The sequence below is a fragment of the Taudactylus pleione genome, unplaced genomic scaffold, assembly GCF_031769625.1.
Source record: "Taudactylus pleione unplaced genomic scaffold, aTauple2 ptg000329l, whole genome shotgun sequence".
Taxonomy (NCBI): Eukaryota; Metazoa; Chordata; class Amphibia; order Anura; family Myobatrachidae; genus Taudactylus; species Taudactylus pleione.
Genome location: NW_028284730.1, coordinates 12,073,229 through 12,100,288, shown reverse-complemented (window position 1 = coordinate 12,100,288; position 27,060 = coordinate 12,073,229). Strand labels below are relative to the sequence as shown.

The window sequence follows — 27,060 nt, the reverse complement described above, 5'->3', positions numbered from 1 at the left end:
TAGATCTCTAGCTATAAATATATCTATATATCTCGATTTATATATTATATATCATATATATATATATATATATATATCCCCACTCAAAATCCTGCATTTTCCCATGGCAGTATATTAGATCATGTCCGCTATGATGCCGGGAGTCTGTTCCCAGCAGTGTCGAGGACATGATGTAGTATTCTACGACTTTGCCTGTTAGTGGACAGTCCAGAGTGTACCCATCGTGATGTCTCGTGCGGCAGGTCCTGGCCTCAGCAAGTGCGTACACACTTGTCGATGTCTGGAGCGATGGTGCGATAAATGCAGCATGGGCCCCGCTGACTATATTGCCCGTTAATCCTACATAGCGGGTACACACTGCCTGATGTGGACGTTATGTCGCCGGATCGCACGTCATATTGTCCAATCCGGCTTAAGGGGAAGAGTAGTCGCTTCGTGAGGCAATTTTATTGATGGGGTCCCCACAACTCTTAATCCGGCCCTAAGAAGGGTGTTTCAACACAGGTGGGTGTAATCATAAATTACAAAGGAAGTCTCGGAGCAGTGCATATTGTACCTATTGAAATGGGTCATGTTGGAGGGTCTGTCAACTAGACACCTGTGAACAGATAGTCCTCATGTACATGCCTATTGGTTCAGTCCCCAAAATCACTTGAATCAATTCCAAAACTCATCTGTTACCTTCTATGGCTAGACAACCAAAACTTGTGAGACTGTTTACTTTAGACAGTGTTTATGAATGGGACTTTCAAGATCACATCCACTAGGAACTGTCTGTGTCCTAGTGAACTAAAGACAGCCTCAATAAATAGACAGATGAAAGCATAACAGTGCAATCTGATGATATAAAAACAGTTCAAAGTGAAATATTATAGGATCACATTGTGTCCAGTTTAATTAAATAAAGACCTGATGGGTCCTAACAATACAGTGTGGATGGTTTCCTTTTATTCAGTATCCCCTCTTTTTGATTTGTAAAGAAAACCTGGATTTAACTACATTATACGCACACAAGTAGTAAACAAATGATGTCCAACATCATCCACTGTGTTCAGTGGGCAAAAGATGATTATCCAATAACATGGATAGAAGAAGAAAAACATCTAAGTGTACAGAATCTGTAAATGTAAAGTAAACACTAGCAGGATTTGACCAGCTCAGGAAACAAACTGTAACACCACACCCTAAGGCACACAGTCTACTTGTCACAAAAGTACTTTCTAGGGTTAAAACCCACAGTCAATGCTTTATTAACAAGTGTGAGAGTATTTCAGCGCTGCCGTCCCTCCAGTAGAGACTCAAAGTCTGGTGAGCAGACGAGTTTATGTTGAACATGTCCCAGGACCATCATTTCTCCTCGCCGGGCTTCTCCAACACTGACTGACACCAGTTCCTGCAAGACAGTAAGTAAAAAACATCACATACATAGCTTTCAACAAGCATGTAAGTGCCACCCTGGGAACAGTACAAGGAAGGAGAAAAAAGTCCTCAGTAATCTTATGAAAAGATGTGCCCTGAAAGTTCCATAACCAGAAGACAGCAACACACACTTCTATTCCTAATATACACACCGTAATAAGCTGGCCAGTAACATGGTCATCTTACAGCATGGGTAGTCAGCATTTTTTGTTTCGGTGCCAGACATTCAATATTACAAACCAAAATTCTGGCCTGCCACCACAATTACAAGATACATTAAAATTTAATAAGTGGATACTAACAATGTTAGAGACCTCCCCATCCTTCTTGTACTGAAGTTAGTATGCTTTTGTTGGGTTCATAATTTGTAGTCTGGAAACGAAGACATTCTTCTGAATTTTTGTACTGTTATTCAACTGGATTAAGCGGCAGGGTTTACTCACAAAAGGTCCAGGGTATGCAGGCCACGCTTGGAATGAGGTGAAGCAGTGGGCATAGTAGGAGGGACTGATCCAGCAGGTGCCACTCAGAACACCCTCAAGTGCCACCAGGTGGCGCTAGTGCTAAGGGTTGCCTTTGACTGTCTTGCAAGATGCAGTTTCTCTACTATGCATCAGTCCATTGACCACCGTCTTTCTACCACTCTAGTTACCACCTCTGACTCCTGAATCAAATATTTCTTCCGTGCAGCCCTCTACCAGTTGAACGTTCTCTCAGACTATTCCCCTGCATGAATAGCTTCAAACGAGCGCTGAAAATCCACTTGTTCATACAAGTATATCCATCCACCACCTAACCTTGTCCACACATAACTTAACACCCCGTCCTGACTCCTCCATCTCTCTCCCATTCTCACTTCTTGCCCTCAGCTCCCCTTGTACTGGCTCACTCCCTGTGTCTTCCATTTGTCCCCTTCCTTTAAACTGTAAACTATGATCAAGGTCCTCCCCTCTCCTTTCTCACTACATACTGCTCTTGCACACCAGCAGCACACCGCTCCTCTGTGGGCTCACTACTCCCTTTTTCCCTCTTCCCACCTCTAACGGCTCCAAGCCTGTTAGTTGTGTAATCACAATTTAGTACAGGTGTACTTCCACTGTACCCCGCTTCCATAGCCGTGTTGTGAGTGTAATGCTACTTGGTATTTGTTGTTACTGTTAAGTACTGTGTACTGTCTTGTATAGTCTTATTGTTTGCCCTCTGTATGGAGCTGCGGACCACGTGTCTCCCTATAGCTATAGTTTTTTTAATAACCGCGTTGGAGAAACCCTTATTGATCAATTCTGCCCACTAAGTATATCGTAAATAAGGGGATCTATGCCCCAAGTCTCACCATGTTAATATGTACCAGTTCCTCTCAGATTGTACTAAATCACAAAGCACTATATTTCAGCAACTTCGTGGACCAGTATACACACACATTAATATTTGTAAGCAGTATGTAGAGATCATAGGCATGTTAGGGCATTGTAGAGAAAATATTTTCCATTAAATATAATTTACCTATTGGCCCATTGATCACTGTATATATAAATTAACTGGTATTTGTTAATGTAAGTTAGTGGTTCTCAAACTTGATTCTCAGGAGCCCATTTTACAGGTCACCTGGCAAGAGCACAGGTGTATTCTTTACTCACTGACACATTTTAAGAGATCCACAGGGGGAAAGAAATATTTCACTTGTGATTCTTTAGGGAGACCTGGAAAACATGACCTGTTTGGTGTCCTGAGGACAGTTTCAGAACCTGTGATGTAAATTCATTGAGGACAGGTAATCTGAATGCCTTTTGTTCATATTTATCCTGTATAGCCTATGAAATGATTTTCATTAGCATGTTGAGCACACTTAAGAAACCAAGAGTTCCAGTGTAGTTTCATTAAAATGTACATTCGATTATGGAATCCTGACAGCAGAAAATGGCAATTATCTGAACATATTAGTAAACAGAGCCTTTCATCTACTGTACAGCTGCATAAAAATGACGTGAGGATGCCCAATTGTATTCTAAAACAGTGGTTATAAGCAAACGGTCATGTGACTAAAATGGAATTCAGACTTCAAACAGGAACAAAGACCACAACCATATTTTATCTGTTTTGATGTAAAATGTATATTTCGATGACCATTATGGGTTACTAAAATCATACAAATATACCTGAGGTCTGTATGCAGCTCGGGTGTGACTTGAGAATCACCAGAATGTATTGTTTGGAAGACATTCACATCCATGGAAGCTTAAATAATAGAGGCTAATGTGATACCATATTTTGTGTAGCTATTACACAGGGAAAATTATGTACAGCTATTTGTACTGAAGGTAAACGTTAAGTGGGCAGTCCTGGTATGGACCCTGATTTCATTAACTGGTTAGCCAGTCATCAGAAACTTGGTTATGACCTCAGGGGTGGTGGAACAGGTGATAAAAGGTATGGGACTGTTTTGTTCTGTCTCAAGGCCCCCATACATCAGAGATTGATTGCAGCAATCGATTGAAAAAGGGAAAGATTTTTATACACAATCGATTGCAGCAATCATGCAATTTGCAATCAATCTCTGATGTATGGGGCCTTCAGAATTTGAGGTTCAATGTAATTGAGAGACTGCACCTTAATTTTCCAGCTATGGCCCCAGCCAGAATAGGCTAAGTCAGTGGTTCCCAAACTGTGCACCGTAGCACCCTGGGGTGCTACGGGACACTTGCAGGGGTGCCTCAGGTTGGTGGTTTAGCACCAAATCAAATTATTCATGGTCAATTTAATGTAAATATGTGGACAAACAGAAGCACAAATCTGTCCACCACCACATAATGGAACCTAAGAATGATGGGTAAGCACAATTTACTTCACGTTACTACTTTAAAAAAATTTATCTAAATTTCTCATTAACAAGCTTTTGGCTTAGAGGTGCTGTGAAGACAATGCTGATACTCTAGGGCGCCGTGATTCAAAAAAGTTTGTGAACCACTGGGCTACGTTATATTCTGTAATTTTTTTCCTTTTATTTTGAAATTGCAACACATTTGTCTATATAATCTGTATCCCTCTATATCATGTCTGTACCTAAGCGTTGTACTACTAATGTAACTAAAGGGGCCTATCCATTAAGCGACCTGAAAAACTGAACGTCTAGCGTTCAGTACTTCAGGTCACCGGGTGCGGTGCCCGCACTGAACGGCGTTCACTGAACGTCATTCAGTGCAGGAGACCGACCTATCTGGGAACATGTGAAACCGGACGACCGTCGCCAGGGTGACCAGCATGTTCCACAGATAGTTGGGGTCGGCAAGGACCCAGCGTGCACACGCATCGCTGGTCCTTGACGGCTATCCATTAGACGACTTTCTGAACAATCCAGAAACTCATCTAATGGATAGGCCCCTTAAAGTGTTCCTCTATTAGTCTATGTCATATATGCTCCAGAACCCTGTCTTTGAAGGAGCTATTAGATCAGTAAGGTTATGCTATAAGTTATTTATTCCTAGAAGCAGGGGGAGACCAACTAACTGCGTGGTAGATTGTGTCGCCGAGTCTGACCAATTGTGAGAGATTGTTAGGGGATCTGTGGCCCTTTGTGCATTTACCACGGGTTTATTGGGCTCTGCCCTCACTACCATCAGGACTTGGGGGATCTGCGCCCTCACAATCTTGACACTAGTGTAATATCAGGGAAGGTTAATCAATTACTGACCCTAGTCAACAAGCAAAATTAGGGATACCTACTGGGGTCCCTGGCAATGTAAAATAATGAGTTGTCTTCCTTTTTTCAGCGACAACTGCAATTAAAGCATTGGTTTAAAGGCCAGATAATGAGAATTATGGTAAAACTTACCTTTGTTAACTCTCTTTCTTCGAAGTCCATATGGCCCACAGGGAGACCTTGGAGGTATAGGTGATGGATCTGGAATTCAGGCACCACGAAGTTAAAAGCTTTCAGCTCCCAGGATGCACTTGGTCCACTCTCCCTATACCCCACCCCAAGCCAGAGCCACCTCAGTTCGTAATAAGCCAAAGGCTGGAGGAGGATAAGAGAGAAGGAAGACTGGTACACTCAAGAATCACATTCTCACAAAGAAAGAGACGGAAAACCGGTGACCAGCAACATAGCCCATATGAAGCCAGGTGACTTTGAAGAAAGAGTTAAAAGGTAAGTTCATACCATAACTCATTTTCTTCTTCAGGGTCCATAGGCTCCACAGGGAGACCTTGGGGATGTCCCAAAGCAGTCCTTTTATAGGAGGGGACACTCCTGCGCTGAGAGGAGAATGCGGCACCCAAAGGAAGCAAGAGGCGAAGGTATCAAAAGTATTTAACCTTAGAAACGTCCGAACAAAAGACCACGTGGCCGCCTTAAAAAGCTGAACAGCCGAGATGCCACAGGTAGCTGCCAATAAGGAGTCTGATTTTCGGAGGGAACTGGTACGGTCCACATAAATCCTGAGGGCGCAGACCACATCCAAATAGGCCTCACCTGCCGTGAGGTCCGGCGATTGAAAGGCCTGAACTATAATTTCCTCATTAATGTGGAAACTAGAAACAATTTTATGAAGGAACCCAGGGCGAGTGCGAAGCACAGCCCTGTCCTGGTGAAATACCAATTCTGACCCTCCTGCCGGATGCAATTGCCAGAAGAAAAAGAGTCTTAGCTGTCAACCACTTGAGATCCATTGAATCTAGTGGTTCAAATGGGAGGACCCTAGAGGTCCTGAAGAACTACCGCCAAATCCCAAGGAGCCACTGAGGAGACAGAGGTTGAAGCCGGAGGACACCCTGGAGGAAGGTGTGGATATCCGGAAGCAGAGCAAGTCTTCGTTGAAACCATGCTGACAGAGCAGAGACATGCACTTTCAACAAGGCCAAGCGGAGGCCAAGGTCCAATCCAGCTTGAAGAAAGGCCAGGACTCTGGAAATCCGAAACACCTGAGGGTCGTAATTTCTGGGATGACACCATTGGAAATATGTATTCCGCACTCTGTAGTAGACAGTGCCTCCGTCTTGTTTGAACTTCCGAAGAACTTGAGGAAGAAGGGAGACTGGAGGAAACCGGTACGCAAACTGGAAGGTCCACTTCACTGACAGAGCGTCCACCAAGGTTGCCTTGGCATCTCTTGTTCTGGACCCGTACACTGGTAATTTGTGATTGTGTCGGGAGGCCATGAGGTCCACCTCTGGGAGGCCCCATTTGTCCACTAGGAGTTGAAACACCTCTTGGGGAAGAGACCATTCCCCTGGATGCACGTCGCAACAGCTGAGGAAGTCAATTTCAATTGAGAACTCCCGGAATGAACACTGCCAAAATGCCCGGGAGGTGACACACTGCCCATGTAAGAATGTGTGACACTTCTGTCATTGCCGCCTGACTGCGAGTGCCTCCTTGATGGTTGATGTAAGCTACCGTGGTGGCGTTGTCAGACTGAACCTGCACGGGTTTCACGTGAAGTATGTCTTTGGCCATCTTGAGGGCCCTGTACACAGCCCGAAGTTCCAATATGTTGAATGGAAGTGTTGCTTCGACTGCTGTCCAATGACCCTAAAAAGAGTGCGGACCGGTCACTGCGCCCGAGCCTCAGAGACTGGCGTCCGTTGTTAGGAGGACCCAGTCTGGGATCCAAAAGGGGGGAACCTTGGTTAGATGAAACGTCAGTAGCCACCAAGACAGAGACAGACGCACCTCCGGAGAGAACACGATTGTCTGAACTTTGATCCGGTGGGGCAATCCGTTCCATCTGGAGAGGATCAGCCCCTGCAGAGGCCTGGAATTAAATTGAGAATATTCCACCATTCAAAAGGTGGACACCATGGATCCCAGGACCTGCATCGCCGAGTGAATTGACACCCAGTGACTGTGGAGGCATCTGCGTGTTCGTGGTTGTAATGTGGAGATCTTGTCTGAAGTCAGTAAAATTCTCTGCTGTTGAGAATCAAGTAGGGCCCCCAGATGAATCATCCTCTGGGAGGAATTTAGGGAGAACTTCTTCCAATTGATTAACCTCCCGTGTGCCTATAGAAAGGCAATTGTCAGTTGCAGGTGGTGGCAAAGTACTTCTGGAGAACCTGCCAACAGGAGGAGGTCATCCAAGTATGGTAGTAGCCGGATACCCTGATTCTGCAGATGGGCTGCCATTATAGCCATAATTTTGGTAAATACCCTTGGAGCTGTGGACAGGCCAAAGGGTAGTGCCCGGAACTGGAAGTGTTGCTGTAGTATAGCAAACCAGAGATAAAGCTGGTGAGAGGGCATTTTAGGGACATGTAGGTATGAGTCCTAAATATCCAGTGATATCACAAAATCCCCAGGTTCCATAGCCAGTATGATGGAGTGTAGGGTTTCCAATCTGAACCTGGGCACCCTGGGGATTTGTTCAGGGATTTGTGGTTGAGGATAGGCCAATTAAATCCATTCAGCTTCTGCACCAGAAAGAGAGTAGAATAATAACCAGTCCCTCGCTGGGCTAGTGGGACTGGCACAAGGACTTTATATGGCTTTCTGGATCTGTAAGGCCTTGTTCTTGTCTGAAGAAGGGCCTGTGCAGAAAAACTGGCGCGGAGGTCTTCGAAGAAATGAGGGGTCATACCCGTGAGAGACCACTTCTCTTGTCTGTGGCAAGTTCCACTAGAATTAGGGACATCCTGAATTCATTGCAGGGAGCCTCCCTCCAGCAATTGGTGAGGGAGCCCACTCAGAAAGACGCAGTATTAGACTTAATACTTACAAATGGAGACAGAGTATCTGATGTAAAAGTGGGTGAAAACCTGGGATCTAGTGATCATCAAGTAGTATGGTTCAGAATAAAGACAGATACTGACCTCACCCCATACAAAAACAAAAGGTGTTAGATTTCAGGAAGGCTGATTTTGCTGAGTTGGGAAGATGCGTAAGCGAATCTTTGGCAGAGTGGAGGAACTTGAAAGGAGAGGAGGATAGGTGGGAAAATTTAAAAAGTGCAATATTAAAGGCAACAGACCTTTGTATCAAAAGGGTCAGGAAAACCTGAAGGAAAAGGAAGCCAGTGTGATTTGGGAAAGAGGTAGCAGGTATTGTGAAAGCAAAAAAGATGGCCTTTAGGAAATACAAGCAGATGCACAAAGAGGTGTGTCTAGTAAAACAGAAGGAGGCTAAGGAAGTATTCAGATGTTCAAAAGCTGAGGCGAAAATGGCACAGTCAGTGGGTGAAGGGGGCAAAACTTTTTAAGTATATAAGCAAAAGGAGAAAAAAAAAAAGGTGGAATAAAAAGACTAAAGACAGAAAGAGGGAGTCTTGTTGAGGGAGACAATGTAATAGCTGATCATCTTATTATTTTTGTTCAGTATTCACTACTGAAAGAGAGGGAAAGGGGCCACAAGTTGCAGGTGTAATCAGAAAAAGGAGGTAGGAACAAGCACATTTACAGAGAAGAAGATCCTAACAGAACTCTCAAAACTGAAAGTGGATAAATCAATGGTGCAAGATGGGATACATCCAAAGAAACTAAAAGAGCTTAAAGGGGTGCTGGTAACACCACTAACAAAATTATTCAACAAGTCACTAGCTACTGGAGTAATTCCAGAGGACTGGAAAAGAGCAAACGTCCCACTGCACAAAAGTGGAAGCAAGGAAGAGGCAAGCAACTACAGACCAGTGAGCCTTACATAAGTAGTAGGGAAATTGATGTAAACACTCTTAAAAGAAAGAGTCATAGATTATCTCAAATCCAGCTATTTGCAGGATCCCAAACAGCATGGATTTACTGGGGGGAGGTCATGTCAAACAAATCTTATTGACTTTTTTGACTGGGTGACTAAGGAAATAGATTAAGGGGGGCCATAGATATAGCTTATCTACACTTTAGTAAGGTATTTGACACTGTTCCACATCGCAGACTGTTAAACTGGGAAGCATGGGATTGGATACAAAGATAGTTGAATGGATAACATCATGGCTGCTGGATAGGAAACAGAGAGTTGTAGTAAACAGAGTGCATTCTCAAGAGGGAAATGTTACCAGTGGAGTACCTCAGGTATCTGTACTTGGACCAGTGCTTTTTAATATCTTTATTTGTGACATTGCAAATGGTATTGAAGGGAAAGAATGCCTTTTTGCAGATGACACAATAGGTATGCAACAGGGTATAGACATCAGGAGGGGTAAAACAAATGATTGATGATCTAGGTAGACTAGAGGAATGGTCAAGAAAGTGGCAACTACAGATTAATGCCAAGAAATGCAAGATCATGCACTTGGGTCTTAAAAATCCAAAGGCTAAAATATAGTATTAATGGCACTTTACTGGAAACTACTGAAGAGGAAAGGGATCCATGAGTCACTATTTCAGGTGACTTAAAGGCAAGCAAACTTTGTAACAAAGCAATGAGGAAGGCAAGTCAGATGCTTGCTTGCATAGGGAAAGGAATCCGTAGCAGAAAGAAAGTGATAGTACCACTGTATAGGTCATTGGTAGGTCCTCATCTCGAATACTGTGTTCAGTTCTGGAGGCCATATCTACATTAGAGACTGTATAAAGAAGGGCAACTAAAATAGTGCAAGGTCTACACCACAAAACATACCAGGAAAGACTAAAAGATCATAATATGTATAGTTTTGGAGAAGAGAAGGGAAAGGTGGGACATGATAGAAACATTCAAACATATAAAGGGTTTTAACAAGGTAAAGGAAGGAGACATTCTTCAAAGAAAGAGAAGTATTAGAACAAGAGGACATGTTCTGAAACTGGAGGGTGGTAGGTTCAGGGGAAATTTGAGGAAAAATTACTTTACAGAAAGGGTAGTGGACAAGTGGAATAGTCAGAGGTGGTAGAGGCTAAGACAGTAGAGCAATTTAAACATGCATGGGATACACATAAGAATATCCTTCAGAAGAAGTAAGGATCAATAAGGGTTGAGGTAACAATGTTTAAAAATGGGGGAGACTAGATGGGCCAAGTGGTTCTTCTCTGCCGTCAAATTCTATGTTTCTTACCCAAGCTTCCTTGGTGGTTTGACACAAGCACTGGGCAAACTGAAGAATTTGGCCTCCCACAAACCTCTGGTTTGAAAGCAGGGTGTCTTGTGCTCCAGGCTTGGTGGCCTTTTTGGCAGCTGACTGTCTAGGAGCAGATGCTGAAGGCAGAAACACAGATTTCGATGCTGCCAATGTGTCAACAATCTTGTCCAGGTCTGGACCAAACAAGATCTTCCCATTGTTTGGTAAGGCCTCCAGGCCTCTCTTAGAATGAGCAACCGTCCTCCAAGAGCGTAGTCACAAGGAACGGTGAGCTGACAAGGCTGCGGCCAAGACCCTGGAGATCAGTAGACTGGCATCCAGAGCAGCCTCACCAATATATGCAGCCGCATCCCTGATGTGGCCAACCAATGACACTTGATTTTTGGGAGCTCCCGAGGGAAAGGAGTCCTCAAGTGCATCGGCGCAGCTCTCTATAGCTTTAGCTACCCATGAGATAGCCATGGACGGGCGGGCAAACAGATCCTGAAAGAGAGTTTATTGATTTCCACCTTCCTATCTGTAGGATCCTTTAAGGAGGAAATGGAAGGCATAGGTAGTGTCAGAACTATGGGAGACAATGGAGGCGCCTGCTGCCGGGCTCCAGCTCTGAAGAGGCACCTCCTCCATTGTCCACAACATATTCACCCCAATAAGGGCTGTAACTATGTACCTAAAGTGTACTGTCACGGCTGCCCAATACGTGGCACCTGAGAAGCCACCACACACTAGTGTAGAGCTCCATGTCAGACCATCAGCTGCCGCCTTCTATCTATAGCCTGTCTGCATGTGAATTGCTACATTATAGTGTCAGCGGCTGCGACGAGGGGGGCACCAAATTATAACTTGCCTCTGGGATGAACTTACGCCACTGGGTAGTGTTGCACTCTTTATTAAACGTGTAACATGAGAATCCACCGCAGGGGATGATTCCCATTTTTTACAATGAGCCTTAGGAAATGGGTAACATGAGGCCAAACTCTTTTGAGGCTGATGCCTCGTACAAGGCGATTGTCAGGCAGCAGGGATGTGATCTACTAGCTGATCTGATAAGAGGGAATACTGCCGAAGTCACTTTAACCCGTTTAAACAGGGGGTGTTTGGATTGAGGGGCTGGCTCGTCATCCTCTATTACCAATATGGATCTGCTAGCATGCACCAAGGCAGCAATATTAATATTTGACCTAGTCTCCAACTCTTGCAGAGGTGAGTCAGGGTTAGAGGCATCAGCAATCTCTCAGTCGTCAGAGGACATCTCAAACTCAGAGAGCTGTGTGGACTGAGATGACAACACAGGACGCTTAGCTGGCTTTAGAGATTTCTCACACTGCAATATTGTCTGAAGGGCTGTAGAGGATGCAGCCAGGCTCTGCACTGAAGTAGAGAAATCATCCACCCATAGTGGATGCATAGCCTGTGGTAGTCCCTGTAAGGGAATGACAGACTGCTGTGGTACAGGAGGAGTCTGCATAATCTGAGGTAGGCCCTGAGAGGACATGATGGTCTGCTGAGGTAACCCCATCTGGGGAGAAACAGCTGGGACCGATAGGCGGCCCGCAATTGAGACCAGGACCTGAGAAAAGGCAGCCCCAAGGGGGTAGCTGTACCGTAGTATGGAGGATTATAATACCTCACACATAACCCTTCCCGAACTAAATCCTCCTCACTTAAACCTACAGCACATAATCTGCAAGATAGCAGAGCGGGTGCAGAGTTGTCCTTGTCAGACATGTCTGACACACAATATGGCACTGGGTATGATGCAATCACGAGTACATGGGATACTAGAGAAGAGCAAAACACTGGCCCTGCCTGATGCTTGGATAAGCTGCAGGAGCCCACTGCCTAAATATGCAAAACATTGATCCTGTCTGATGCTTGGGTAAGCTGAAGGAGCCCCTTTGCCAAAATATGGCAGAGTGCAGCACACAACCATATGTGACAGACCTCACAAATATTTTATTATATATGCGAGGTATCAGAACCACCCTAACTACACCTGTATTAGGGCAGATTAGAGAAAAGGTATAATATGAGATATGGTAAGAACTTACCTTTGTTATCTCTATTTCTATGAAGTCCATAGGGTTCCACAGGATACCATGGGGTATAGGTGTGACGTCAGTCATCGGGCACCATAGAGTTAAGCTTTCAGCCTCCCAGGATGCACTAGGGTCCCCCTCCTATACCCCGGGCCAAGGCATCTCAGTTTTGTACCAAGCCATAGGCCGGAGGAGAAGGAAGAGAGAGAAAAAAGATCTGGATACACACAAGAATCACATTCTCACCAGAGGGAGACGGAAAAACCGGTGACCAGAGTAAAGCCCATCTGCAGCACAGGTGCGACAGGGCGGGAGTCCTGTGGAACCCTATGGACTTCGTAGAAATAGAGATAACAAGGGTAAGTTCTTACCATATCTCATATTTTCTACTTCAGGGTCCATAGGGTATCCACAGGATACCTTGGGGATGTCCCAAAGCAGTATCCTTTAAGGGTGGGGACGCTCCTGTGCTGAAAGGAGAATCCGCCGCCCGAAGGAAGCATCCTGAGAGGCGAAGGTGTCAAACCTGTAATACCTCACGAAGGTATGGACAGAGGACCACGTAGCAGCCTTGCAGATCTGGACTGCAGAGGCACCACGTCGAGGTGCCCACGAAGGACCCACAGACATAGTGGAATGAGCCTTCAGAGAAGGAGGAACCGGCAGACCTTCATGAAGATAAGCCTCAGAAATAGCCATACGGATCCAGGCTGCCAAAGTTTGCTTTGAAGCAGGCCAACCCTTTTTACGGAAGCCATAGAGGACAAACAAGGCGTCCGACTTCCTAAACGAAGAAGTGCGGTCAACAAAAGTCCTTAAGGCCCGCGCAACATCCAAAGTGGCCTCACCCACTGAAAGGCCAGGTGAGTTAAAGGCCGGAACAACTATTTCCTCGTTAACATGAAACTGGGAAACAACTTTGGGAAGAAATTCAGGACGAGTGCGTAGCACTACCCTGTTCCCATGAAAAATCAAGAAAGGGGGTCTACAAGAAAGAGCCCCTAAATCAGAAACACGTCTGGCCGAAGCAATAACCAGAAGGAAAACAGTCTTAGCTGTCAACCATTTAAGATCCACTGAGCCCAGTGGTTCAAACGGCGGTCCCTGGAGAGCCCTCAGGACCACAGCCAAATCCCAAGGCGCCACAGGTGGAACAAAGGGTGGCTGAATGCGTAGAACACCTTGCATAAAGGAGCGCACATCCGGGATTGTAGCAATCCTACGGTGAAACCAGACAGACAGGGCCGAAACCTGAACCTTCAAAGAAGCAAGGCGAAGCCCATGATCTAGTCTCGCTTGTAGGAAGGCGAGTATCCGAGACAGACGAAACTCCTGCGGTGCATAACCTCTCGGTCGACACCACTGGAAGAACGTATGCCACACGCGATGGTAAATCCTCGTGGAAAACGGTTTCCGAGCTCGTAACATGGTACGCACTACAGAGCTGGAAAACCCCCTGGACCTTAACATGGCTGTCTCAACAGCCACGCCGTCAAAGACAGCCGAGTCAGGTCCGGGTGAAGACAAGGACCCTGCGACAGAAGGTCCGGTCGTAGCGGCAACCGCAGAGGACTGTCCACGGACAGACCCTGAAGGTCTGAGAACCAGTGCTGTCTGGGCCACGCGGGAGCTATCAACAGGAGCGTCCCTCCTTCCTGTTTGAATTTCCGGATTACCCGTGGAAGAAGGGAAACCGGAGGAAACAGGTAAGCGAACCGGAACGTCCACCGGACGGACAGAGCATCCACCAGAGACGCCTCTTCGTCTCTTGTGCGAGACCCGTACACCGGCAACTTGTTGTTGTGCCGGGACGCCATGAGGTCGATCTCTGGAAGACCCCACTTGTCCACCAGTAGTTGAAAAATGTCCGGGTGCAGGGACCATTCCCCCGGATGAACGTCCTGGCGACTGAGAAAGTCCGCCTCCCAATTTAGCACTCCCGGGATGAAGACAGCTGATATGGCCGGAAGATTGCGCTCCGCCCATACCAGGATCCGAGACACCTCTACGAGAGCTGCTCGACTTCGGGTTCCTCCTTGCCGGTTTATGTAGGCCACGGTGGTAGCGTTGTCCGACTGGACCTGCACTGGGCGACCCTGGAGAACCCGATGTGCCTGCTGGAGAGCATTGAAGACTGCTCGGAGTTCCAAGATATTTATTGGAAGCTCTGCTTCTGTCGGAGTCCACCTGCCCTGGAACAAGTGTGGACCCGAAACGGCTCCCCAGCCCCGAAGACTGGTGTCCGTTGTCAAAAGGACACAATTCGGTACCCAGAACGGACGACCCTTGTTGAGATGGGTCGTCTGCAACCACCAGGCAAGGGACAGACGAACCTCCGGGGTGAGCACTATCGTCTGGGATTTTAAAGACTGAGGCAGTCCGTTCCATTTGGATAGGATTAGGTGCTGCAGAGGTCTGGAGTGAAACTGGGCATATTCCACCATGACGAACACCGACACCATGGAGCCCAGTAACCTCATTGCCGAGTGTAGAGACACCCGGCGGCTGTGCAGACAACTGCGCACCCTCGACTGTTAGGCAGAGATCTTTTCCCCCGTAACAAAGATCCTTTGCTGTCCCGAGTCCAATAAGGCTCCGAGGTGCAGAATCCGCCGAGACGGGATTAGAGTGGACTTCTGCCAGTTTATCAACCAGCCATGCCTGTGCAGTAAGGCAATGGTCAGGTCCAGGTGACGCAGAAGGAGCTCCGGCGATACTGCCACTAAGAGAAGGTCGTCCAAGTACGGCAACATGCGGACTCCCTGCAGCCGCAGAGAAGCCTCCATAACCGCCATCACCTTGGTGAACACACGTGGTGCTGTCGCCAGGCCAAAAGGTAACGCCCGAAACTGAAAGTGGTCGCTGCGGATTGAAAACCTGAGGAACTGTTGATGGCGCAAAAGAATAGGGACATGCAGGTAAGCGTCCTGTATGTCCAATGACACCATGTAGTCCCCAGGTTCCAGCGCCAGAATGATGGACCGTAGGGTCTCCATCCGAAACTTCGGCACCCGCAAAGACTTGTTGAGAGCTTTGAGGTTGAGAATCGGACGATACGACCCATTGGGTTTCTGCACCAAAAAGAGATTGGAATAGAAACCCTGGCCCCTCTGGGAGAATGGAACAGGCACTATAACTCCAGCCTGGAGCATAGTGTGCAAGACCTTCCGCAGCTCCGTGGCCTTGTTCCGGTCTGATGGTAGACCCGTGGTGAAAAATCGAGCCGGGGTCTGTGCCGGAAGGAGAGGGCGTTCCCGTGGGAGACCACCTCGAGAACCCAAGTGTCTGTCGTGGTGACCGACCAACACCAGGCGAACTGCAGCAGGCGGCCTCCCACCTTGGGATCCCCCAACGGGAGGCCCGGACCGTCAGGCCGCAGGCTTGTCATCTGGCTTAGGGGCCGGACGTCTGGCACTCCAGGCCTGCTTCCGGGGCTTGGCCGATTTCTTGGGGCCAGCCTGTCGGGGAAAAGACTGTGGTTTGGGCCTGCCCTGGGCCCTATAAGACCGAAAGGACGATGTACCTGAACCTGAAGGGACAGCAGCCGACGGGAGACATGCCGATTTAGCTGCCGCCAGTGTGGCTACAATTTTGTCCAGATCTGGACCGAAGAGAACTTCTCCGTCCGCCTTCCAGGATCGCAACCACAAGGTGCGACGAGCAGCCACCGCTGCTGAAGAAATCCGAGACACCAGGGTACTAATGTCTAAGGCCGCCTCGTTGATATAAGTGGCTGAATCACGGAGATTACCAATCAACTCAGCCGGAATCGAAGGACGCCTCCAACGTATCCGCCCAGCGCTCCATAGCTCTGGCAACCCAGCAAATGGCCATAGCCGGCCGTGCTGCCCCCCCCCCCCCCCCGCAAGTGAACAAGCGGACTTCAGGCAGATCTCCACCTTGCGGTCCGTAGCATCTTTAAGGGAGGACATGGATGGCATTGGTAATGTGGCACTACGGACAAGACGTGTCACATGAGAATCCACCTGTGGAGGGGATTCCCACTTAGCAAAATAATTATCCGCGAACGGATAAGCCACCGTCAGACGCCTCTGCGGCTGGTATCGCTTGCCAGGCTGTTTCCACGCCTCCTCTAAATGGTCCACCAACTGACCCGAAAGAGGAAAGACTGTGACGTCACCCTTCACATCTTTAAAAAAGGCATACTTGGATTTAGCCGCTTGGGGAACTTCGTCCTCAATCACCAAGGCTGTGCGGACTGCCCGAATAAGTCCAGGAATATACACCTTGGACCTAGCGTCCACTTCCTGAGTACGGAGAGGTTCCTGATCGTAAGGATCCAGAATCTCCCCATCATCAGACATCCGTCATCCTCATAAGGAGCGGACAGAGACGCCACCGGCCGTTTATGTGGCCGCATCACACTCTCTCCTTGCAACACATCCGACAAGTGCTGTACAGAACTCGTTAGGGAGTTAACCCACGCCGGCTCCTGAGAAACCGGGAGAGGGGAAATAGGGAGACTGCGGGGTACCACCAATTGTCTTGGGAAAGCCTGCATGGGTGACGACACCACTGATTGCTGGGACAACCCCATCTGCGTAAACGCGGGCTGCGGAGCTAACTGGCCCACTAAGGTTGTAAGCGCCTGAGCGAAACAAGCCCAGGGCGGCTCCTGTACCGGTGCTGTAACCGTAATAAGCCGCGCCAACAACAAACTCTGCCGACAGAGGCCCTCCGCGCTACCCTTCCCCTCCGCTAAAGGTACTTTACACATAGTACACTGCAGCCGGAGAGGAAAGTCACTTTCAGACATGATGTTAGAAAGTATGTGACCCCTCTCACCAATTTTTTTAAAAAGGCGAGAGACCACCCTGCAGCACCGCACCGCAAGGGCTTTAGCAGAAAGAACAGGGACAGTAATAAGGCTGACAGAAATGGAAAGTACAGGCAGCAGCGCTAGCACAGTCACATACAATGCAAAGAAACTCAATTCCTGCACTAATCAGTGCTGATAAATCAACTACACAGACACAGAGTCTGGTAGGACACAGCGATGCATACACAGACCTGACCACAGCGGAGGAGAGGTATGCGGGGGGACCCAGACCTCGATGCCTCCGTCCAGACTTCCAGCAGCGTTCACCATGCGTTCTTGAAGATGGCCGCCGAGGAGCAGAGAGGAGGCTGGCCTGGGGGAGGAGCGCTGCCACAGGGCCAGTCGGCGTGTTGCGGAGAGGGCTGTGTGCAGCGGGGGAGGCGCCGGCTGTGAGACAGGGAAGGCGCGCTCCCCTGGCATGCATTTAACCCCCGGGACGCCGCAGCGCTACCGCTCTGCTACGGTCCGCTGTCCCAGGGGGGTAGTGGAAGCGCAGGTTAAATACCTGGCTCCACGCTGCAGCCAGTCCCCAGGGAGCCCCGTCTGGGGACTCTGGACCATGTAACAGCGGGGACCCACCGCGGGACCCCGCTGCTTACCTTGCTGTCCCCCTTGATTCCGTCCATGGTCCTGAACATCTGGGGTCACCGCTAGCTGTGACCCCAGATGCTCACCAGCATCCCCAGATCGGTACCGGCGTTCTGGTACCGGCGGGGGTGAAGGGAAGACAGCATGGACGTCAGGTCTGACTGTCCATGCTGTACTTCCAGATGTGCAGCCACAGCTGCATGAAGAAAACTTCAGGGGCTCTTCTTGGCCCCCACTCCAACAGGTGCACCCGACTCCGGCCGGGCACCAAACTAAACAGATGCCTTGGCTCGGGGGCGGGGTCTAGGAGGGGGACCCTAGTGCATCCTGGGAGGCTGAAAGCTTAACTCTATGGTGCCCGATGACTGACGTCACACCTATACCCCAAGGTATCCTGTGGATACCCTGTGGACCCTTAAGTAGAAAGATACATGCTGACAAAAAAAAAAGACACAGACAGGCAGCGCTAGCATAAGTCAAATACAATGCAGATATAGAACTGCAATATGGCACTACATTCAACAACACAGACTCAGTGTCTGGTAGGCTATAACACTACATACACTAACCCAAGGGAAAGGTATGTAGAGGGACCGGACCACACACTGTCCTGAGAGAGCTACGACTGCACCACTGAAGAAAATGACTGCTGGAGACCTCAGAGGGGGCATGGCCTAGGAGGAGGACAGCTCAGGGAAGCCAGACCTCAGAGGAAAGGCGCTCTGAGGGGAGGAGACGCTAAAACGGGGAAACTGTCTCCCCTGGCTGGTTGTTAACCCCCAGGACACTGGTTCCTGCACCTAATGTCCCTGGTGGATTGTGGTGGCTAAAGCCTGCGTACACACCCAACGACCTCCGGTCTGTCCCCAGAGGCCGGAGGTATAGACTGCTTTACCTTACCTGTCCCCTTATAGTCCGGCTACAGTCTGGGTCCTCCACGGGGGCTTTGGCTAGCGCTGACCCCCGGAGTGTCCGCAGAGAACCCCAGATCGGTACTGACGTCGCGGCACCGGAGGGGTGATGGAGCGGCAGCGCAGACGTCCCACAGACAGTCTGCTGCGCACTCTCGTAGTAAAAATAAAATAATCAAATCATAAAAATAAAAAGCTTAAGGGTTGCCTAAGCAGCCCCTGCGTAATGGCGTCCTGACTCCGGCCGGGCACCAACGAAACGGAGGTGCCTCTAGCTCGGGGGCATGGTATAGGTAGAGTGGACCAAGTGCATCCTGGGAGCTGAAAGCTTTCAACTGTGTGGTGCCCGGATTCCAGATCCATCACCTACACCCCCAAGGTCTCCCTGTGGACCCTGAAGAAGAAAAAAAAACAGATTTAACACAGCATCAGCAGTTCTGGCATAAGACTGGTTTGCATTATTTATGAAAGTTGGATGAAAAGTTATAGCTGTATATGGACACTTTCAGCTAAACTAAAAGCTATGGAAGATAGTATTTAGCGTCTACATCTAGACAAGTAGATTCAGAGCATCATTTGAGACTTCATAACAAATTGCAGACAAGAAAGTGTAAGCAAATTTTACAGAATTAGCAAAACCCTATTTAAATGTTATAAAAATGAGCACATCATATAAAGCATAGCAACTGCGAATGACGTCACCTGTAAGAAGGAGCAGGAGGTCCCCATGGCGACATCAAGAGTGACCTTGCCTAGGACAAGCTGCACTTTGCCTGATCTGCGTATAACCAGTTTTCCAATCTGGCCCTCAGCTATATCTCGTAGCGAACAGCTCTCTTCTGCTGCCTGTGTTTCCTGAGGAAAATGTAAATACAGTCCATATTGGCAAGTTAAATAAACCGCTGTAACAAGCACCACAAAACTGTCCGGTACACAGTTGGCCGACAGACAGCTAGATTTCATGTGTATGAAGGTGAGCATACACACTTACTGACCGACCGACAGGTCTGCCTTCAGGAACCGGTAGTGACGTCATTGTTGGTGGTTCCTGCAGCCAGCAAATGGGTTGGTCAGTCATCCGTGAACGCAAGCAGATATGCACGATCTATCTGATACATAAATCGCATCTGCTGTGCTGCACGGTCGACAAAATATGTGAATGACGTTGTTCGAAGATATATCAGGTGTACACACTAGTTGATGGCTGGGACGATATATAATTTGTTGGCTGTACGATTGATATATCGGTCAGTGTGTACCCAGCATAACAGTCCAAAAATACCCAAATACACTTAAAATAAATATTACATGTGCAACATCTGCACCTAGGTGAGATAAACAGACACTTCAGTACATGCTCTCATGTATCAATGGGAATGATGATGGTGTTCTTTGTTAGCAGAGAGCATGGGAACACTGCATAACTGGAGGCTTTTTAACGTTACACTACTCCAAATGCACAGCTTAGTGGTAACATATCTCAAAGTAAAAAGGAACTATATACCCGAAGAACCATGACATTTTAACCTCCCTACAAAGAGCAGGGATTAGCAGTTAGCCTGTGTGTAATAAATTTTGAAAAGACACAAAATAGACCATTGACTACTGCCTGAATCATCAACCTAAATACTGTATGTCACATGACAGGGACAGGGACACACACACACACACACCTTGTCCTTGACCAGCAACATGTGACCGTCTTCACTCTGAACTTCAGTCTTGACAGGTCGGGAGTCCTGGGTGGGCGGCTGCCCTGGAAGCGTGTCAGGAAGCTGCATGAAGAAGAGAGTTTCCTCTTCAGAGAGACGTATAGATTCCAATAACTCTGGTAGAGACACATCCTTCTTCTCGGGGGCCTTCTTCACTGCCGGAGGCTTGCTTGTAGGGACACGAGACTTCCATGCGCTTTCATCTTCCATTGGTTCTTCCTTCACTGGAAGTATGAAAATAACCTGTGACCCTTACATTCCAGTTCTTAAATAATCCCCTACAGTGCTACAATGGTCTACTGAAGTGTGCAGTCTATAGTAATAAAAATCAGATTTTAATGTGTGAAGAAAATGTCTGTGATCTTAATCATTTCACACCTATGGGGAGATGTATCAAGCCTTGGAGAGAGATAAAGTACCAACCATTCAGCTGCTGTCATGTTATAGGCTGAATTTGAAAAATGGTAGGAGCTGATTGGTTGGCACTTTTGTTTCTCTCCAAGGCTTGATACAACTCCCCGATCCATTTGCTGAGGTCATTGTATACACAGGTGATTTTATTAAAGGCTACTGACCTTTGACTGATGAGGGCTCAACTTCCATCTTCTCCTCTTTGGGGGCTATCGGCAGGGGCTTTGTGTCCTCCTCTTCCTCCTCATCTCTGAACAACCAGCCTGAGTGTGCAAGAGGAAGCTGCACTGGCTGATTCTGTACATCGTTCCTCAAACCTGGGTCATCCAGAAACTACAGCGGGACAGAGAGGGTGAGAAACACAAACAGAGGGAGTAAGAGGCAAAAACATTGGGTGTCAAAAGGATTAAAAAAAGAATAAAAAAGGGAAGAAAATGTAAAATTAAGCTATAGGGAAAAAAAAAAATCATGATTGATTGGTGGGAGGAGGCTTCCTATTACCTTGTCATTTTCCAGCATTCGCAAGATCTGTTTAGTCTCCTCTTCGGTTTCCCTTTTCTCCCGTTTTATGTTAATGATGTGTGAGGGACCAAGTTCACCCGAGTCTGTGGGCCCGTCCCACCCACCTACAGGCAAAGCAAGAAAAATTTCTGTTTTTAAATACAGTTGTAGAAACATTAAAACTGACCAGAGCACTGTGTGATGTGGGTCATTACTTTTTTTCTTGAGCTGCTCTGCCGGTCCCTGCTCAAAAATGGAGTGACTTTGGATGACTTGTGGTCTTCCCCGTCCTCTCCCTGGTCCATCCCCCCGCCGATCCCGGTTACGCTCAGACCGTTCATGTTTTACAGACACCTCTTCTTTAGGCCTGACATAAGGAAAGCAGTGCGATTGAAATAAAAAAAGAATTGGCACCAGGACAAGGGAGGGGGAGAAAACAAACATAGTTGAAGATGAAGTGGAGATTAATGAAGCTGATGGGGAGGAAGACAATTTTGGGCAGGAATAAATATGGAAAGTAAAGTGAGTAAATAAAGTTGGGCAGAGGGGCAAATCCCCATTATTAGTAGGGAGGCAGAGTATATAGGTAAGAGCATCTCCTTACTCTTCTTTTATCTTCCTGCTGATTATGTTTGGAGCAAATGTTTTCTGAAAGCAAACAGAATATAATTAACGCAGTGATATGACAGGCAAACCCAACACTCAGCCACATGCTCTCCTCCGTATTCCAGCATACATTGCAGAAAATTGCTTACATTATAATCCCCATGTTTGCATTTTCCAGTTATTATGATCTATAAATCTTATTGAATATCTCAAAGACTAATTAAGATATCAATGTGATTCTTTTGCAACAGATTTCAATCAGCAATAAATTATAGAATTTGGAATAAAACTATAAAATGTAATTAGAAAAAAAAATAAATAAGAATTATAAAATGCTTTGATATAGCTAAACTTAAAATGTCAAGAAAACTGCCAGAACAGAGAGTCAGCACAGTGACCCGGGGGAAGCAGGATAGGGGTGACCGCCGCCAGGTGCTGTTCTCACGCACTACTGGTGGTCTGTGCTCTCACATGGACCCGGAGCCTTAGCCATGTGCGGACACTGTTTACGTTCTGTCCAGTTCAGCTCCTGATTGGGCAGCGTGACATAGCTATTACATAATGAGGGAGGACGCGTGGCGGCATAACACGTGAGGTTGCTGCCGTAGGGGGCGCTCTTCCCTCACCTACTTTCTCCAACAAGTCGATTCCAGGCTCGCAACTCCCTGCCAATCAGCACCCGGTTTGCACCTCGACAGCAATGCCTCTTCTATCTGCTTTCCATGAGAGCTGCCGCTAATTGGCGGGAGGCTGGGAGACGGTGAGGCGGAGTAACAGTGCATTATCATTTGCATCTATAGGTGCTTAGCTTCCAATACCCCCTGGAAACGGTCTATTTTGCTTCAGAATCCATGGCCAAATATATCAACACGTCGATTCCAGGCTTGCAACTCCCAGCCATTCAGCACCGGGTTTCGCCTTGAAAGCAATGCCTCTTTTCTCTGCTGAGCCGCTGATTGGCAGGAGACGGTGAGGCGGAGTAACAGTGCATTATCATTTGCATCAATAGGGGCTCACGTTGCAAGGTATACAATCGGGAAGCCGGCTGCCTTAATACCGGCAGCCGGCTTCCTGACTGTGATATCCCGGCGAGGGATGAAATGGCGGGCGTCTAGATGTAGACGCCTGACATTTCCCCGACGCCGGGAGACAGGCGCCCGGCATCCCGATCGAAGGGATGCTGGGCGGCGCGGGCAGACAGCCGCAGGGGGGGGGGGAGGGTTAGGTTTAGGGCACCGGGGGGTGACTTAGGGTTAGGCACCCCCACCCCGGGAGGGTTAGGCTAGGGGGAGGGAGAGTTAGGCACCCCCGAGGGGGACTTAGGGTTAGGCACCCCCGGGAGGGTTAGGCTAGGGGGAGGGAGGGTTAGGGTTAGGCACCCCTGGGGGGGACTTAGGGTTAGGCACCCCCCTAGGGGACTTAGGTTTAGGCAGCGGGGAAGGGGGGATTAGGTTTAGGCACTTGGGGGGCAGGTTAGGGTTAGGCGCCCCTAAGGAGGGTTAGGGGGTTAGGTTAGGTTAGAGAATACTTACCTATCGACGATCGGGATTTCCAGCGCTGTCGGGCTTCCGCTGCCGGAAACTCTGCTGTGGTCGGCAAGGCGCTGCCGAAAATCGAACCGCCGATTCCCGTTGCAATAACCCCTGGAAATGGTCCATTTTGCTTCAGAGTCCATCATCGCACTTACTTATTGCCAAAATGTGACACAAAAATCCACAAAAACCATAAAAGGACATGACTTAGCCGGTTACGTTTCACACATATCTTTTATGGGTTCAAACTGGCTAAATGTTCGCCACGGGCATACTACTGTAGTTTCATTTTATTCTCCCTAGAGGGGAATCTGCATGGATTAACGAAGGGGAAGGGAAGCCACACAATTACTCAGACCCACAACTTTACACATGCCCACAGCAATATAAGGATCTCTAAAGGCGGGTATCCACTAGGCGATTTTGACAGGCGATTGCACGATAATGATGTCATTATCGTGCAATCCCCCACAAATCGGGCATGTAAATTATAAAAACGATCAGCGATGCGCGTGCCCGCTGGTCGATTTTGCCATCTATCATCGCCCGTACATGCTGGTCAACCTGATGATCCCGTCAGGTTCAGCGTGTACAGGGATGTTGGATGTGCCTGGACTGAACGACCAGTCTAGGCACATCACTAGACATACAAACGACAGCACGACTGCAATGTCGTAATCATGCTCTCGTTTGTATGTTTATAAGGGGATACACGGCTTCAGCATTGTCATTTAGATTATACATTGGTTGTGAATAATCACTTGATAACTATCCAGAGATTAAGCTCACCTTTCTGACACCACCAAGAGTAAGATCCCGGGAGCGGATAGAAGGAAGTCGGCCTGGCGTAAGGGGTGTGGACGGTCTGCGCCCAACCAGGCCTCTCGCACCTGCAGCTGGGGTCCTGGGACCGCCAGAAGCAGAATCATTCTTCTTAGCATCGTCAGACATCCTGGGGAGGTGTGAATGGGACAAGATATAATATGTATATTTCACAAAGTGTGTGTGTGTATATATAGATAGATCTACACACAATAAATACAATTATTATGTGGTACAATACAATGAGCTGGCAGATACTGTACAATCATAGACTGTGCAGCTATATTAGAGCTTACAGAAGCTCTACATGGCACAGGCACCCACTACGTAACACAGGAGCACTACATGGCACAGGCACCCACTACGTAACACAGGAGCACTACATGGCACAGGCACCCACTACGTAACACAGGAGCACTACATGGCACAGGCACCCACTATATAACACAGGAGCACTACATGGCACAGGCACCCACTATGTAACACAGGAGCACTACATGGCACAGGCACCCACTATATAACACAGGAGCACTACATGGCACAGGCACCCACTACGTAACACAGGAGCACTACATGGCACAGGCACCCACTACGTAACACAGGAGCACTACATGGCACAGGCACCCACTACGTAACACAGGAGCACTACATGGCACAGGCACCCACTACGTAACACAGGAGCACTACATGGCACAGGCACCCACTACGTAACACAGGAGCACTACATGGCACAGGCACCCACTACGTAACACAGGAGCACTACATGGCACAGGCACCCACTACGTAACACAGGAGCACTACATGGCACAGGCACCCACTATGTAACACAGGAGCACTACAGGGCACAGGCACCCACTATATAACACAGGAGCACTACAGGGCACAGGCACCCACTATATAACACAGGAGCACTACAGGGCACAGGTACCCACTATATAACACAGGAGCACTACATGGCACAGGCACCCACTATGTAACACAGGAGCACTACATGGCACAGGCACCCACTATATAACACAGGAGCACTACAGGGCACAGGCACCCACTATATAACACAGGAGCACTACATGGCACAGGTACCCACTATATAACACAGGAGCACTACATGGCACAGGCACCCACTATATAACACAGGAGCACTACATGGCACAGGCACCCACTATATAACACAGGAGCACTACATGGCACAGGCACCCACTATATAACACAGGAGCACCACATGGCACAGGCACCCACTATATAACACAGGAACACTGCATGGCACAGGCACCCACTATATAACACAGGAGCACTACATGGCACAGGTACCCACTATATAACACATGACACTACAGGGCCCAGGCACCCACTATATAACACAGTAGCACTACATGGCACAGGCACCCACTATATAACACAGTAGCACTACATGGCACAGGCACCCACTATATAACACAGGAGCACTACATGGCACAGGCACCCACTATATAACACAGCAGCACTACATGGCACAGGCACCCACTATATAACACAGCAGGCACTACGTAGCACAGGCACCCATTATATAACACAGGAGCACTACATGGCACAGGCACCCACTATGTAACACAGGAGCACTACGTAGCACAGGCACCCACTATATAACACAGGAGCACTACGTAGCACAGGCACCCACTATATAACACAGGAGCACTACATGGCACAGGCACCCACTATATACCACAGGAGCACTACATGGCACAGGCAGCCACTATTAAAACACATGAGCACTACATGGTACAGGCACCCACTATATAACACAGGAGCACAACATGGCACAGGCAGCCACTATTAAAACACAGGAGCACTACATGGTACAGGCACCCACTATATAACACAGGAGCACTACATGGCACAGGCAGCCACTATTATAACACAGGAGCACTACATGGTACAGGCACCCTGTATATAACACAGGAGCACAACATGGCACAGACAGGCACCCACTATATAACACAGCAGGCACGCACTATATGGCACAGACAGGATAATGCACCAGCGTACAGGAAGAAAGGAGCCGCACTGCATGTGACATGATCAGTATGTACATGATCCCTCCTCACCTGGCTATTGCAGGTCACCATCACATGTCTCCAACACAGACACACTGTAAGCAGCAGCTGGGTGATGCGACTAACTACGTCACTTCTGCCCCACCCACAGCATGCCGGGAGATGTAGTTCTGCGGCTGCCAGTGTTCCGTAGAGTATTTCAGGCTCTCTACATATGATGTAATCACCATGACAACACACCCGTTACATTATGTGATTACATGACAATTAAATGCCAACGATAGTTTGTTATTTGCAGCTGCCATATGGCTGATACACTTGTTATTCATGTAAGCAGGACTGGCAGCAGCACAATGTGCTGCATAGGGGTCTGGTTTCTTCTTGTACAGCTGCTAATAATACATCAGTTATAAGGGAAATGTGTCTAATGTCCCCTAACTGCACAGCACATCTGATTCTGATGAGTATTGACACATTAGAGATCCCAGTCGCTATTCTATCTATCTCTTAACTATCTATCTATCTCATATCTAACTATATATCTCATATCTATCTCATCTATCTATCTCAAATCTAATATCTATCTCATATCTATATATCTCATATCTATCTCACATCTATCTATATATCTCATATCTATCTCATCTATCTCAAATCTAATATCTATCTAT

General features: G+C 47.8%; 1 protein-coding gene across 2 annotated transcripts; it reads right to left on the bottom strand.

The window, feature by feature from the left end:
• Nucleotides 1–716: 716 nt before the first annotated feature.
• On the bottom strand, nucleotides 717–26,542 carry POLR3D (RNA polymerase III subunit D). Of its 2 annotated transcripts, none has more exons than XM_088443261.1 (9): nucleotides 26,441–26,542; nucleotides 24,327–24,489; nucleotides 22,004–22,047; nucleotides 21,615–21,766; nucleotides 21,400–21,524; nucleotides 21,063–21,231; nucleotides 20,449–20,711; nucleotides 19,478–19,630; nucleotides 717–1,393 (listed from the first exon to the last, which is right to left on the bottom strand). In XM_088443261.1, the coding sequence occupies exons 2-9, from the start codon at nucleotides 24,486–24,488 to the stop codon at nucleotides 1,271–1,273; spliced, it is 1,191 nt and encodes a 396-aa protein (XP_088299387.1). In that variant the 5' UTR covers nucleotide 24,489; nucleotides 26,441–26,542; the 3' UTR covers nucleotides 717–1,270. The 2 variants fall into 2 exon arrangements, with proteins under 2 accessions (XP_088299387.1, XP_088299388.1); XM_088443262.1 differs by lacking the exon at nucleotides 26,441–26,542 and adding an exon at nucleotides 26,382–26,431.
• Between the last annotated feature and the right edge of the window lie 518 nt (nucleotides 26,543–27,060).